This window comes from Rhipicephalus microplus, chromosome X (assembly GCF_043290135.1).
Source record: "Rhipicephalus microplus isolate Deutch F79 chromosome X, USDA_Rmic, whole genome shotgun sequence".
Taxonomy (NCBI): domain Eukaryota; kingdom Metazoa; phylum Arthropoda; class Arachnida; order Ixodida; family Ixodidae; genus Rhipicephalus; species Rhipicephalus microplus.
The window spans coordinates 60562037-60578540 of record NC_134710.1 but is presented as its reverse complement, the minus strand read 5'-3'; the positions used below and the strand labels follow the sequence as shown (position 1 = coordinate 60578540).

Genomic DNA, 16504 nt, shown 5'->3' with positions numbered 1-16504 from the left:
TAGCACACTGAAAACGTGCTCTTTTCTCTCTTTTTGGGTCGCGTAACGCGTTGTACCTATGGCGAAGAAGAGCTCATAGTGATGCACTATTAAAGATTTGACTCGAAGGGTAAGCCGCAGCAGCGTACGCAGTGTTCGCCATGGGGGAGGGCAAAGTTTCAACACAACTTTCCAACGAGCTCCTGATATGTCTTTCGGTCTTATCCGAGCAGTCAATACACAGTGAGCGCCAGAATACACCAGTTGAAGTGAACCATAACGCCTATGATTAATTGTCCGTCTTTATATAATAACGCGCCGTATAATCTATGCTACTCTTTACGGGCTGTAAAATAATTACGATCTAATAGTTGATACTAAACGGCTGCTTATAAATAATATACTTTTCATGTAAAATGCTAACGAAATCCCTAAACATAACTGGGTGTTCAATACATTTTCAACTTTTGACTGTCAACGAACTCTTGCGAGCGCTGAAATAGGACGCAAACGGTGCCCAGCTAAATAGCGCAGCGGAGCTATATACAGTGGCTCTGTAGCACCGCGGAACGAACAGTGAAATTCGTTGCGCACCTAATGAGCTGCGAGCACTTCAGTGCTCAGAGCGAATTACCTGTCCGGCTATCAAGCTAATGAGCCAACAGGCTTAAGCACGCCCTGCAGAGGACCAAAAAAAAATTGTCCTGTTTTTCACCTGCTTCGGTTGCCCAGTTTTATTTTCTTCTTCAAACATCGATTCCACGAGAAAGGGGGAGAAAGAAAAACGGCGTGCCAAAAGAGCAGCTTCCCTAAAGCTATCTCCCATCACGTACAGTGATAAGCCTCCGCGTCGTCACAACGTGGGTGACTTACAAGCACACGAGTGTAGCCTTACACAACAAATTCGTGCAGTCATCGAAAGGTTTAGATTTAGCTAGAACGCTTTCTACAGCGTACTAGAAACGCTTTTGCAGCTATAGGTGAGATGACAATGTGCGCAATGCGGGAGTGCATACGACCGAAAAGAGAAAGACAGCGAGAAAGTAGAAGACACTGCCACTCACTGCACGCGTTTCCGAGACGCTAACTCTAGCGGTCGTGAAGCGATCTACTGCAGCGTCCACCTTCAGTGTGAGAGGTGCTGTGTTCGATTCCCGGTGCTACCGGCCACCGACAGGCATTTATACGTAATCTATGACTTACAAAAAAAAAAGAGAAAAACGCTCTCCGCAGGGAATCTCTGCTCATGTTGGCGTTGTGTCGGACACCCCTATGCCCAGCCAAATCTAAGGTTCATTCCAAGCGATACCTTCGCAAGTGCCCTTACGCCCAGCAATCTACCAAAAACAAATTTTGAAATATTAATAGATCGTGATATCGTACTTTCACGTAAATTAAAAAAAAATACAAGGGATCCATCCCATCTTCAAAATCTCTCTTCCCACTTTTCTTTTTCTTCACCTGACACTGACGTCCACAAAACTGAAAAGAGTAGTTACAACTGGGGCGCAAGTGCAGGGCACGTCAGAACGGGTCAGTGGCTCGTGCTGTGAAATTCGCGTCACACGTGACTCGCAACTCATTACTTGTCCATTACTCACATGCACTGGCACGTAAAGTAAAAAAAAAACAAATCTCAGCCTTACATTTAGTTTTTATTACTGTACGCGGCTATTTCAGTTAACTCTACTACTATATTGCCGACAATAAATGTCACACACATCGCAGTGACATTTTGCTGCTCTTTTGTGGCTAGCGCACGGTTTTGGCGTTTACGAAACCGCGTACATCAATGGAATAAAATGACTTAATCTGAGCTTCCTCCCCCGCTACACTTCTCTGAACGTGTCCGTGAGTTTAACATGTTGCAAAAGTATTGCACGATAACATTATGACACTGTACTGATAACTTTGGCGCAGGTTAACTTGTTTAGGACCGAACCATGGTAATCAATGAGTGGGACGAACATCTTTAAACGCCGCAACAACGAATTGTCTGTTTATCTGAAGTACACACATTTGACTCGAACAAATTAACACGCCACGCCACGATGCCTCATCACTCATAGTGTGCTCTGCTTAATACAGACGCCACCTGGAAGACTATATATATATATATATATATATATATATATATATATATATATATATATATATATATATATATATATATATATATATATATAACACGTGCTTAAGCCCCGCAAATCGGCGCAGCATTGATTTCGAATGGCTCAGCGGCGGAACGTGTATATATGCGTAAATGTACCATGGTACAGTCGAATTTTTTAGACGAATGCGAGACCTTCATTAGTGTTAAGAGCAAACATGCGTTACGAAGCTGCATATACGTCCACAAATAATCGAAATAAATCAAGTCTGCCCAAGTGTGGCAATCATTAGCGGTGCGCTCTCACTATGAGAACAGGGAAGAAAAAAAAAAAAAGAACGAGAAATAATGTTTATATATGCGCAGGCCGCGCGAGTAGACGGGATGGCTCAGCGGGCAGCTTTGTGGAGACCGCAAATGCGCATAACAAAAAACTGACATCCGACGGCGGCCCGACGCGCCAACGATCCCGCCGTCGGGACGCCACCGGACGACCGGCACTGAGGGAGAGAAGGAGATAGAACAAAAGTCGGCACACGAAGAAGGGGACCGCTGAACACGACTCGGAGTTAACGCTGACCCCAATCGGATCAAACTGCTTCGTCTTCATCTCACACTGCAATCACAGCGGTCAAGGGTTTCAGCAATACACCCATAACGAGCGAAAATGAACAGCCAATAAAGAACAAATGCGGCGCAGACCGCCGCGGCGCGCAAGATCATCGGCGGCGCGAAGTCCCGTGATGCCACGCGGGAAAAAGGCTCGAAAATAGCGCCTCACCGGCGGCGGCCCGTTTGAAAACGGCCGGTGGCGCGCGCGCTAGCTTTCCGCAGCATTGCGGAACACGGCACCAGAGCGGGGAGACTTCCCGTTTACAGGGCAGGTGGGGGACAGCTGCTCAGAACTCCTCGCCGTGCGCCTAATACTGTTAGGCGAACAGCAGGTGAAAACACGGAAGCTCCCAGCTCCAAAAGGGATAAATAGTTCGGCAAAACAAAACATGCCCTACACACCGAACAGCTTCTTCGGCACACGCGACACTACATGTCAGGTGACGCAAAGCGAAGACAAGGCACCCAATGCCGGAAAAAAAAAAAAAAAGTGGAGGAGAAAGAGGCCAGAACTTTCAATCGCCGGCATATATGGTGTTGTCAGTGCTTGCGGTACCGTTAATATAATGTCGCTCCGAAAATAAAAATAAAAGAACACATAAACGAGAACCACGCGAAAAAAAGCAGGCCCACGTCGACTGACCTGTTGCCAGAAATCCTCCAGCGACGGCTGGGCCGGGAAAAAACCAGTGTCGTGGATCGCTTGGAGCTCATGAAAGATATTTCCACTCGGCAAGATGTCCATGGTTGATGCGGGGTTGACTTGGATGTCCCAAGCAAGAGACGAGCACGAAAGAACAAAAAAACAACGAAAACAAAACGGCAACTTGTCAGTTAGAGCAGCGACCAGGTGCTAGATGAACTTTTTTGATGGCACAACTCTCGCCGACGACGGTAGTGAAATCCTGGACATCCCTGCCAGCCGGCCCTGATGCGGCCACCGCTATAAAGGCATGTTCGTGGCGTGCACCAAACAGCTCAACGCATGCGGAGGCGTCACGGAGATCCAAGGCACTCGTTACGCCAAGCACGCGCACCGCCTGTGGGAACCAGCCGAGTGCAGAGGCGCAGGCGCTCTTTCCATTTGCGAGCAGACGCTCACTCACACTCGCACCGCCGGAGCGTCTAGCTGCGAACCCAGACGACTACGAAGTCGCGCTCGCTGCGCCGAGAGTAGATGCGTGCCTGCCCTCTCACTCTCTGACTGGCGCCGCTGCCGCCAGGCGAGGACCAGGCGCTGCCTCCCACGGGACGGCGAAACGGGAGAAACTTGGGCGCGGGACTCTCGCCTGCCCGTGAGAAACGTGCAAACTCAACAGTGCGAACGTTGGAGGAAAGCGCGCGTATGTTGATCGCATACCTGTAACCTTATCTCGCGCCTCCGCCTTTTTGAGATGCGTCATGCTTCATGTCGGAAAAGTGTTGCGCCGATAGCACACGAGCTCTCGTGGCGCATTTCACGTCTATGAGTGTTCCGAGTAACTGCGTCTTTGTTGTTCCTTGCCCACGAAACAGCTCGGGAATATTCCAACGTCCACGATTTTATCACCTGAAAATTATTTCGAATAAAATGTACAATTACGCGATGTTCCACGAATGACGGACGTTTTCTTACATAAACATAATGCTGCCACTATGCTGTTAAACGTTTCACCAAAATCTCTATCTTCGCCTTTGCCCTGGACTGGGGCGGTGTCTTTTTACTTGTAACCAGCCGACATATATGAATACGATGGTGACAAGCCCATCACATTACGTTGCAAAAACCCTTTAATGAATTACTCATCAAGCTTGCTGGTCGTTGTGCAAGAGAACGATACGCCATCACTTTTAACGCTTTTGGAGGATAGTTCAAATCGGTTCGAGACGTTAGTTTTGTAGATAGACCAGCATGCGTGGAGCACGTGCATACGTGCGTTTGTTTCTGCGAAGACATTTCATACTTTGTGCCTGCTTAAAGCCTAAGTGGTGGCAGCTATATCAAATACAATGCAATAAAGACTGCCATTTACCGGGCTTCAACAAAGCTGTTTTTGAAAGTCCGCAATGATAGCATCTCTAGGTGAATTGAACACTCAGATATGAAATTATGGCCCCATATTCTAATGGTGTAATCTCGAAGAAGAGGAAGAAAAAAAAAAGCAACCGGTGTCCGGACGACGAGACAATTATTAACACTACTATCAGTAATCCATTATGACATGCACGATTCATCGGCGTTCTTCTCATAGCCAAAGGGACACTAAAGAGCAGAGCATTTTTTCGCATATTAGTTATGAACGATTTGACAATCACGTAAACACCACTCCTATTGCGACACGACGCTTGATAAACTAGAAGACGAGCGAAAAAAAAAAGAGAAAGAAATACGTGGGCAGACGCCACCTTGAGATGCGAATACCAGGACGTCATGAACATCGTCATAAATCTTGAAGGTCTACTGCGTTATACGTAGCTTTTAATTGATAAAAATCAAGTACATCCTCATCTTCGAGTGCCACAGACCTAGCATACGAAGTTTCAGAAAATTTCATCGCGACAGTGTCGTGAAAGTGCGAAAAACGCAGTTTTAAATTTCTGATGTCACGCGCGGAGATTTTAGCGAGAAAATAAAAATGAAACTTCAACCTTAATTTTCTCCGGTATTAAAGAAGTGATAATAGTGATATATACGGCATTACAGTTCTGAGAATATACTTTGTCACTGTAAACCAAATGATTGTTCTTTAGCGTCCTCCTATAAAAGCATTCGTTCGGAAAAAGGCCATCCTCCGAATTTCACATTTGGGGAGCGTCCTGTAGATTACTGAGAATATGTAATTTGATATTTGAAAGTGAAAGTGAAATTTAAAAACACTCAAGATTTGCTTGCGCACAGAGGTGTCAACAGTGTCTATGTCGGCAGGGAGAGCCCGTAATTTGCCCAGAGCCAATTTCCAGACATATATATATATATATATATATATATATATATATATATATATATATATATATATATATATATATATATATATATATATATATATATATATATATATATATATATATATATATATATATATTCACACATGAGTGCGTTGCAGCATGTAAAGAGAATGGAACTGATGAACAAAAGAAGAAAGAGACAACGTTGTTAGTGCACTACATTTTGGAGATTTACAGTTTTCTGTTCATTCATATTGTATTCAGTGCAAGCATGTTGTACAGCAAAGGTAGACAAGGTATGAAAATGTGATCAAAACGACTCGGAGGCGCACATACAATATTTATGAAAGGGAGTTTACAAGAGAGAGATGAGGTCAATAGTGGCAGCTGTAAGGATAGGTTAGAGCCTAATGAATGCGGCTACACTGTGGGCTTCATTCTCTTCTTGAATATGATTTTACCTCCATGGTGGATATTTGTCGGGTATTTGCCTGTTAGATGTGAAACTTCTTTTATTGCGATATTAATTATGTGGACAGTTCCGGCTAGTTTTCTGCCGTCGCCACCACCACCGCCACCGTCATTCACGTATATGTATATGCATGTTTATAAACACGGGGAAAGATAGTACGCTAGCCTCCTCTTTCTGCGGAGCGAACATCACCGTTCCGGCCAGGGTTGTCTGCTCACGCGCTTATCTTGTGAGCGAAATAGGGGGGGGGGGGGGGGGGCGCCTCGCGCCCCCAATGCGGGCAGGAGCTTCTACGGGCTGCACTTTCAATACGAAAAAAAAAAAAATTGGTGCAAAAAGTATACCTGGAGCGGCCGTGTTCTCTTAAATCAGCGTTTTGTAGAGTTACGTGAGATCGTATCTGAATGAGTGGACTGCCAGCCTCACTTCGTATAGGATTGCAATTTGTCGCTATCACATCTACTGTTTCACCGAAAAGGTGAAGCTGATTTTGTGCAATCATCCCTGCCACAGACGAGAAATGCACTTTACAGCATGTGCACGAGTATACATAGCCACCTAGAAAGCTTCTTGAGACACAGCTAGGTATCCAGCGGCTATGCCCGTTTTGCAGGTTCTGTACCGTCAGTCATAAGTTACTCGCGTTCATCTGTACCTGTGAATACGTTTCGTGCGTCATTTGTGCGCGAGAAACGCTGGGCACGTTTCGATCTGCTTGCCATTTTTCGCCTGACCTTCCAATGTGTTGCTATTGCGTTGATAGCTTCACTTTTGCGGCGAAGCTGTGACTTTTTCTCAGTAGTTAAAAAAACAAGCCTCAGGTACCTCGAAAAAGATATGGGCTTTACACCATGCAGGCCCAGTAGGTTGCAACACGAAATAGCTTGATTTGCTGCATATATATATATATATATATATATATATATATATATATATATATATATATATATATATATATATATATATATATATATATATATATATATATATATATATTGGACTAATGTTAATTTGAAATTAATTTTGTCTCAGTTCAATTATTCAAAGCAAACTATTTTAATCTCACTGTAATTATCAAGAACAATCATCACTGAACAGTGACCAGACGACCACCATTGCCGAAATTTACAATGATTGCTAAATACTCCCTTTTCGGCATGCTTTTCCCGTTATGTGCTTGCAAAATAAACTTTCTTGTAGCAGTTGTATACTTGAACATTGCAAGACTTCTGAAGAAGAACACAAAAACAAAAGGGGTTTCTAAGCATGGTTCTTACTATATTATGAGATTTATTTATTTATTTATTTATTTATTTATTTATTTATTTATTTATTTATTTATTTATTTATTTATTTATTTATTTGAAATAATGCATGTCAATCCTTTGGCTCAAGTATAATGGGCTTCACGTGCAATGCAAAAGTGAATATACAAACGATACAAGAGACGAGCCCAGGAAACAAAACCTATACGATAAAAAATAGTGTGAAAATCACTTTACTTATAGGGCAATCAAACGGAAGGAGCTAAACATACACGCGGTAGGAACAAGGTTAGTAGAAGCTGTGAGAACTAAGAACGGTAGATGTTCAAAACATGACACGGCTTATCATCAGCGCATATCACTACAAAGCCCTCGGAGCTAAATGTAATATGTGGCGAAAAATTCTAATCTACGAATATATTAAGGAAGAAACTGCATAAAAATCACTTTGTGCGAGCGAAGATTGGTGTCAGCGAATATTTATGACTGTGCCACGTCGTCCTTGTTCTATGAGACGCTTAACAGACGATAGGGAAGCTAACCTGAAAGGCCATTGCGATGGAATGAAATGCCTAATGTAGATCGTATGAGCGAATAAACTGCCGAAAAGGGGAAAAATACTTGTGTCTGTCATGTCAGGTTTTTATTTTAAACTCCCTGCTGTTTTTTCACTCATAGAATCAGCAATGTGTTGCACCAGTTCACCAAGCCGGCCAAGCATACCATTATTTTGAATGAAATGTGGTTAACTTTTCTCCAGACATTTAGCGTCGGTAGTTTATTGAGCTTCAATAAATCTGTAGCAGAATAGACGTTTGGTCCTTTTAAATATAAATCGAGCTACTTTGCGTTTACTGTTTTGTAGTGGCGAAAGATATCTTTGGTAATGCGGATTAAACAAGTGACATTATGCACGCATTATAAGCTGATTTTTAAACTTTTCTTTCAAGGAAATCTGGTCTGTTCTTTTTTTTTTTTTCAGGAAATCTGGTCAGAATGCAGCCCAGTTTTACTAGAAGTGGAGAAATTTGAATCACTCCTGCTACGTAGGTGGTATAACCTCCGAATCGATATACCCTTCAGCCCTGCTTTGTTTGCTGCAGACACTCGCAACTACGAGGCTCAGCATCAGCTGTCTGAATTTCCAAAGATTATCTTCGATTGTTCTCTGATATCGCCAGGTTCTCGGAGCGATCAAGTGCCAGGTTGGAAGGAAGCCCAACTTATGCAGAACTTCCTCGAAGCCTTTGTTGCCTGTGTTGAACCAGAATCGAAAGTTGGGCTAGTTGGATATGTATGGTAATGGTATAACTATCAGTTAAAGCGCAGGAAAAACAGACAGGAAGAGAGGACAAGCGCTTTGTTTTTCGTGCGCTTTAACTGATAGTTATACCATGTGTTGAACCGCAGCGTGCACGGGCACAGACGTGGGCGTCTTCGCCACATCGCAGCGCGAAGCAAATCTTGTTTTCGAATGCGGTGGCCAGTCGAATCTTGCGGTTAAAAGGCTCGGCCGAATTTCGTCGTTTCCCCAAAAATAGCTCGGCGCATGCCGGCACCTCACACGTATGTAGCGTTCGCTTAGGCTCTTTGGCGCAAATTGGAGAAATAGATAGTTCCGGATCAGCCAGGGCTACGCGCTCGCTCTTGGTTACCAGAGAAGCTCACCATCTAGGTAAGTGTTCTGGTAACGAGCCTCATCAGAATACGAGCGGGGAATGAAGTCTATACAGATATACCATGCATGCTTGATAAGCATAAGTTTTCAATATACTCTGGTTAAAGGAGCGATTTGGTACTTTCGTTGCGCGAAAACAGAACGCTGAAGCGTATTCGTCAGACGAAATCCGCAATAATAATAATAATAATAATAATAATAATAATAATAATAATAATAATAATAATAATAATAATAATAATAATAATAATAATAATAATAATAATAATAATAATAATAATAATAATAATTTAATGATAATAATTTAACGTTCCCCGGAACAATCATAGGGTTTTTGTGCAGACGAACGCACAAATTAAACAATAAAAATAAGCAATACAACGCAGTCTACAGAAAAACACCAAACGAAAAGAGCGCAAGCATACAGACAAAATAAATCGGCGCAATATGGGAACAATAAAGGCAAGACGGGAATCATGGAATAGAAGTGAAAAGTAAAGGGAAATATACACAGTGATGCGGAAGGCCTCACGAAAAACGAAAAATGAAAGAATCTGTACATTATGAAAAACTATCTTAAGACAGTTCAAAGCTGAGATAAAGAGTGACAGTGGATTGTGAAAAACATCAAGATCATGAAAGTTAGCATTTATAAACTTCGTATTCTGTGATCCGTAGAGTATTGAAAGCAGTTGCCAGGTACATGAAATTGTTGATTCTCTCTGGTTAACTTCCACGGAATCCTAAAATTTGCATAACTGAGAAGCAAAGGGCAGGATATCATACCGGGAACTAGTTTGCAAAGAAATAAGAGCTCACCGCGTGTTTGTCGGTAGTGATGTGAAGGCAGTTATAATAATCTGGTAGTGTCAGAACGACATCCAGAGTCACTTCTAGCAAAACGATCGTTGTAAATGCTTATGAATTTTTTTTCTGGACTCGATCAATGGCGATGCCATACCAGATCACATATGCATACTCTAGTTGAGAAAGATATACATATTGCGATGTACAATTTTTGGAAAGTTGTACGAGAAGTGAATTCTCGAGAGATTCTGCAGTCACAAGCGAGAGAACCATAGAGTTTCTCAAAATTAACAAGAGGGCACTCTGGCGCTGCGATCGTTCAGCGACCATGAGATTGATGGGTAGTACACACATTTGTCTAGTCTTCGTACTTGCGGGCGGCGAATCGTACTTGCGGCTTCGTTCATTGCTGTGTTTCGGTTTTGTTTTGAAATAAAGATTCAAACCTTTTGAACTTCGTGACCAATTTGGAAAGGTAAGTCTAAAATAATGAGGTGGTGAAGCACAATCGCTGAACATTTGCTGATTTTTGTTTTGTGAGAACAGTTACAAGCCACACGAACACACACGGAGCCAAAATTAGGCCAGAAGCACGCAGTTTAGACAAATGTGTGTACTACGCATCATTCTCATGCTCGCTGAAGCGCCGTGCGTTGCAGCTCCCATAGACACTAGCGCCAGAGTTCCCTCTAGTGTATATTAATAAACTATATGAATAGAACGAAGACTTCGCGTGGCAGTACGTTTAGTGCGAGCAGAAAAAACGAGCATGCTGTCAAAAATAACACAAATATCACTGAGCTCACGAACCTTACATAACGACACGGTATTGACAGAGTATGAAAATGACACGATGGATGTTTTGTGATATTTACTCATGAGGTATTCAGGCAACTTGAGGTTATTGTTGAAACACCATTCAGAGAAAGAACGCAAGTCTGACTGCAGCAAGCGGCAGTCCTTAACTGAATGAATTTCCTTAAATATCCTAATGTCATCAGCATAAGAGAGAAACGAAAAATAACAAATTGCAAAGGAAACGTCGTTAACCTAAATTAAAAATAAGAGTGGGCCTAATACCGACCATTGAGCGATCCCACTAGTAACATTGCGCAAAAAAGACGTTAGACCATTTACGGCAATATAACATGATCTATTAAGCATATAGTTGTGCAAGAGATTCACAAAAGATTAGTCAACATCAAAGATTGCAGGTTTGACCAAAAACGGTGAGTGGCTGACTACATCAAAAGCCTTGATCGGGTCACAGTAGCCTACGTCAACCTGTCCTCTCTGAGAAATAGGGCTATGCGTCATGAAACCAGCAAGACTTGAGGTAGTTAAGCGGCCAGGGAGAAACCTGTGTTGAATAATAATAATAATAATAATAATAATAATAATAATAATAATAATAATAATAATAATAATAATAATAATAATAATAATAATAATAATAATAATATAAGTCCACCAATACAAAGTTGACATACAAAGGAGGAAGGAGAAATTACATAAAGTTTTACTCTAGCAAATAAGATGCAGCATGAATTGATCAGTTATCGTTGTAAATGCAAGTAGCTTAACGTTGACTCGACGACAACGTTCCCAGCCTCTGAACAAGCGTAGATGAACGCGGGGCGTTTTCACTATGGATGGACGCTCCTGGCACGCTTTTGACGGCGCCTTGGGGTTCAGTCGAAGTTCAAATCGATAACATCGCTTCGCGCGTCCGCATGTTGTATGCGCGAGTGAAAGGGTTCGAGAGCTGCTGATTATCAAGGCTTAAACATAAAGGTAACGCACCGGCCGTCTTTTGTCGCTCGATGAGGGAGTGTGAAAAGAGGGAGGGAGGAGGGGGCTGCGTCTTTCCAGTGGAACTGCGTTCTGTGATCCGACGGGCACGCTCGCGTGCACACTATCTCTACAGGGATCAGCGTATACGGCTCGTGCGGGCTGTGCTTTCACCACTTAATTTGCGTGGAAGCGATGGACAGCACGAAGGTTTCCTCGAGTTACGCGGGGTTCGATGGTGAAAGAGTGATATACAATCCTTACTCCGAGTGTATACAGTCATCGCTGTCGCATCCAGGGCTATGTCCTTGCAGTGAAACTGTGACTTCTTTAAAGGCATTCGTTCTTTCCGCCTAATGAGCCATGCGTCTGGGGCTCAGCGGTTCTTAGAACATCAGGCATCGGTACTAGAGCACCGGTTGAAATACCTGCGCCTGAGCATTTCTATCACGCTCAAGTTTTACCAGTGTTTATCCGGTGTCAAGGTATATCGTTGCAGCACATTTTGGGTTATAGGCCCCGCTGATCCAAGGCAGGCTTCCACTTTGCTTTTAGGCCTGCGACGTCCGAAAGGCCTTCAAGTCGTACATTTAAAATTTATTTTCAGGCCGGTCGACCCGTGCGGGGTTGCACGTGTAGTGATGTTTAAGCCTGATAGACGTACTCATGAAGCAGACACGGAAATGGCATTAAAAACAAACAAGCATTATATTTGATGATTGATATGGGGGGTTTAACGTCCCAAAACCACCATATGATTATGAGAGACGCCGAAGTGGAGGGCTCCGCAAATTTTGACCACCTGGGGTTCTCAACGTGCACCCAAATCTAAGGACATGGGCCTACAATATCTCCGCCTCCATTGGAAATGCAGCCGCCGCAGCCGGGATTCGATCCCGCGACCTGCGGGTCAGCAGCCGAGTACATTAGCCACTAGACCACCGTGGCGGGGCAACAAGCATTATATTTAAAACCAGGACCATGGCAAGAGCTTACAAAAATTAACTAAGAGGAAACACACAAGTTTGCGCGATGAAAAGGAACACTACAAAAGAAATAATGCTTTAAAATAACACTACAACAGGTACCGGTAGGCACAACGTGGAATGTTAATGAAGTACCAACGCGATCGAAACTAAAAGAGATACAAAAAAGAATTGCAAGAAAGGTCAGACTCTCGAATCTGAGCTTCTCGTGTGACGCACCACATGCTAAAGCATTATTTACAAGCTGGATATAATAAAACAACATTTGGGGAAATGAATCACAATAAAAAGTTCCATATACAGAACATGCCAGCTCGTGGTGAATGTAGGGGAGTTAACGCAGTGCCGCTGAAGGTCCTCCGGTGTCGCAGGTGATTCAACTAGAGATGCGAATTGGATAAAAAAAAAAAACACGAGAACTCCAAAAAACTGGAATTTTTTTTTTCGCGCAGTTGGAAAAATTGGCCGAAATTTCCGTGGGGTAAAACGTTTTGAAATAAGGCTTCGGAAACACCTAGCGTTGAACGTGAAACCAGAACATCGCACATCAGACCAAAACACCAAACGATGGTTCCCCCTTTTCCATCGACATTGCATAAAGTCAGCTTCAGCGTCAGCTTAACATGTCTTAACGAAGTTTCGTCGTTCGGGGGTCGTCGTGTTGGGGGCTGTGTATAATGTCTTGGTACCCGTTATCGTTCAGTTTTAAGTTTCCATGCCAGTGTGGCGGAAATCTGCTTATAAAGCCGTGTACAAGCAGATTCTGCAATGGTTGGGCTAATTTCTGCTGTAGATGTACTTCCCAATCGAAGAGATGGGTGGCGGGAAACAGGGACTCGCTGTTTGTAAGCACTGCAACAGCAGCTACGTTTTTACCAATGCGACATCTTAACATGATGAATTAAGAAAGCTACAAATGAAGCCAGTGATATTGACTCTGACTCAGAGCTTGGACTTGATCTTTCCTAATCAATGTTTCCATAGTCGAAGCCACGACGAACTGGGTTATTTCTTTCTATATGCCGTAACAATTCTGGGAAGCTGCACCTATCCACAAAGTGCTAATAAGTTCGCGTTAAATGCTGTATTCGTTTATGAAAAGAAAGCATTTAATTCCTGTTACTTACATAATGAAAGTTATTGCTTTTGACACTTGGCAATATACTGCCCCGCCGCGGTGGTCTAGTGGCTAAGGTACTCGGCTGCTGACCCGCAGGTCGTGGGTTCAATTTCCGGCTGCGGCGGCTGCATTTCCGATGGAGGCGGAAATGTTGCAGGCCCGTGTACTCAGATTTGGGGGCACGTTAAAGAACCGCAGGTGGTCAAAATTTCCGGAGCCCTCCACTACGGCGTCTCTCATAATCAAATGGTGGTTTTGGGACGTTAAACCCCACAAATCAATCAATCAACACTTGACAATAAACCATTTCCGTATGCCAAAGCAAATTTGTTATTTTCAATGTTTTTTTTTTGAAATTTCGGGGGAAAACGTGAAGAAAGCTGTTTTCTTTTTGCCGACTGCTCGAAATTTCCGAAAATTTCGCATCTGTAGTCTCCACACGGGACACTCCATGCTCGCCGCCCACGCGAGACTCGTGACCCCGACGACCGCGCTCCTCGTTGGTTGAACGACAACTGCCGAATCAGTGAAATTATCTTCGGGGCGTATACGTATCCCCCTAGGGATAATTTTCCCCGAACACTCACGTGCCACCTTCCCTGCAGGTGTGGGGAAGATGCGGCGGCGCCGTTGACGAGTTGTTGGTTGCCGGAAGTCTTTTCCCCATTCAAAGGCTTGACGTTTTTTTCGACGTTTTCTCGACGTCTGTGACCATCATCCAGCCATGCGAAAAAAAAAAAAAGAAATGCTATACTCATCACAGCACCGTGCTACGTCTATAAATGTGTAATTGTCAGTTGCCTGTAGGTACTGATTGCTCGGCCTCTTCGCCGAAGAATGCAAATTTCAGAAGGATCTTCCACCAGCTGCTTTTTCCTCTGCTCACGTTCACTTCTGGTCATTGATTTTACGGTTGTTCTGAAACTCTTCAGCATATGCATGCAAATTTTAGCACATATCATTTGGACAGTTTGAAAAGAAACATTTGCAAGGAAACTTGACCGTATAAAAGTGTCTCCTACAATTTCAAATTACAAAAATTGCAAGCGCTTCAGCTATGAATACTTGGTCAGCAAGAACATTAACAAACACGCGGTATTAGCCAGACATGAACAACAGTTAAAATTTAGACAGATGCGATTACTAGCACATAGTAAACGTGGATGGAAGTGAACCAAACGATCCCAACAGGAAGCCGCTTCCTGTCGGGATCGTGGCACGGAACACCTGGAACAGCCCGAACACGGCGGTGTATTGCGCAAAGTGTATCAGTAAGGACATGTAGGTTTAGAGCCTGATTATTGCTTACAAAAACGCTTTCCACTTACTATGGGAATCAATCATGATACTCTGTGAATTTACGCAGTCCTCATGATAATATGTGAGGTTTAATGTTCCAAACCACCATATGACTATGAGAGACTCCGTAGTGGAGGGCTCCGGTAATTTCGACCACCTGGGGTTCTTTAACGTGCGCCCAAATCTGAGCACACGGGCCTACGAAATTCCCGCCTCTATCGGAAATGCAGCCGCCGCAGCTGGGATTTGATCCCGAGACTTGCGAGTCAGCAGCCGAGTACCTTAGTCACTAGACCACCGCGGCGGGACTACGCAGTCCTACATACAACGCGACCTATGGTGCACACAAAGTACGACAGGCCAGCGTGACATTGCGGGCCCTCATCCCATGTCAGCAGACAACAAAGCAAATGTAAATATATGGGTAACGAGTCGTTTTAATTGAGTTGTATAATTAAATAAAAACAGGGTTAAAGTCACCGCAGCAACTGTATTTGAATAAAAAACAAAACAAATAACAGTTGTATTCAGAAAGGGAGCTGTACCCGCAACCGGCCCGTAGCCATGATTTTTTTTTTTCGGAGGGGGGGGGGGGATTTGCACCTGTTGAAGACTTTGAAAAACACGTCTTTTTTTATTAATGCCCTGAGTAGAACACACACCCCTATCCAAATTTGGCTACGTGCCTGACCGACAATCTCCGAGGAAGCCGTCGTCCTAGCAAAATGCAGTACTAGCTGTTCCTCTCACCCAGTCCCCCGTGTTCTCATACATATAGAGCTGCTGGTGTTCCGGGAGACTCCTCGCTGTACCACAACTACGGCAAAAATATTTGAATGCAGATCGCGTCGAGGCGATCCCTGCAATCGCCAGCCAGGAACAGGGACAGGAAGACCACATTTAGCGCCATGTGGTGCGTATACCGATAGTCAGACAGGCGTGTAGTGTCGTCCCAGTGGCCAGGAGAAACAATGCAAGGACGAAGCGGCGACGGCACAGTGCGGATAATGAGCCAAGCCCCCCTAGGTATCGCACGCGCCGCGTGTGGAATCGCGGCCGACGGAGACCCCAGGAAAAGTGCCGCGGCGAGATTTTTTTTTTATCCCGCAGGGCCGGCCGAAATTAGCCCGCCGGACCAATCGGCGATGCGGAGCAATCAGTGTGCGGCAGCGTCACGCAGTCATTTTCTCAGCGCCCCATTCGGCGTCCCGTCGATAAATAAGTTGCGCCGAGCCGAAAGGCTAGGTGCGCCCGTCCGTGCCGAATTAGCCGCGCACGGGAGACGTGAAGTGCATCCCGAAAGAACTCCCTCGACGCTGGAAATCGGCGGCGACCACGAAGCGGTCACTGCGAGGCAAGAAACAGGTTTTCAGTGGCCGGTGGGCTTCCAATTAAGACTGCCAGAGTAGGGTGTCGTGGCGCTCGCACCGTGAGTCGGATAAATAGCGCAGATCGGCATG

At 44.1% G+C, this 16504-nt stretch overlaps 1 protein-coding gene across 2 annotated transcripts in view; it reads right to left on the bottom strand.

Annotated features, from left to right (window-relative positions):
* Window positions 1–3859, bottom strand: part of LOC119176095 (Krueppel-like factor 6) — a 357912-nt gene extending 354053 nt beyond the window's left edge. Inside the window, exon 1 of one of the 2 annotated variants that reach the window (XM_075876904.1) lies at window positions 3345–3859. In XM_075876904.1, coding sequence (XP_075733019.1) covers window positions 3345–3446 — 102 coding nt within the window. In that variant the 5' untranslated portion in view covers window positions 3447–3859. The remainder of the gene's footprint in view (window positions 1–3344) is intronic. The other variant, XM_037427225.2, reaches the window with a different exon arrangement.
* Window positions 3860–16504: the final 12645 nt, after the last annotated feature.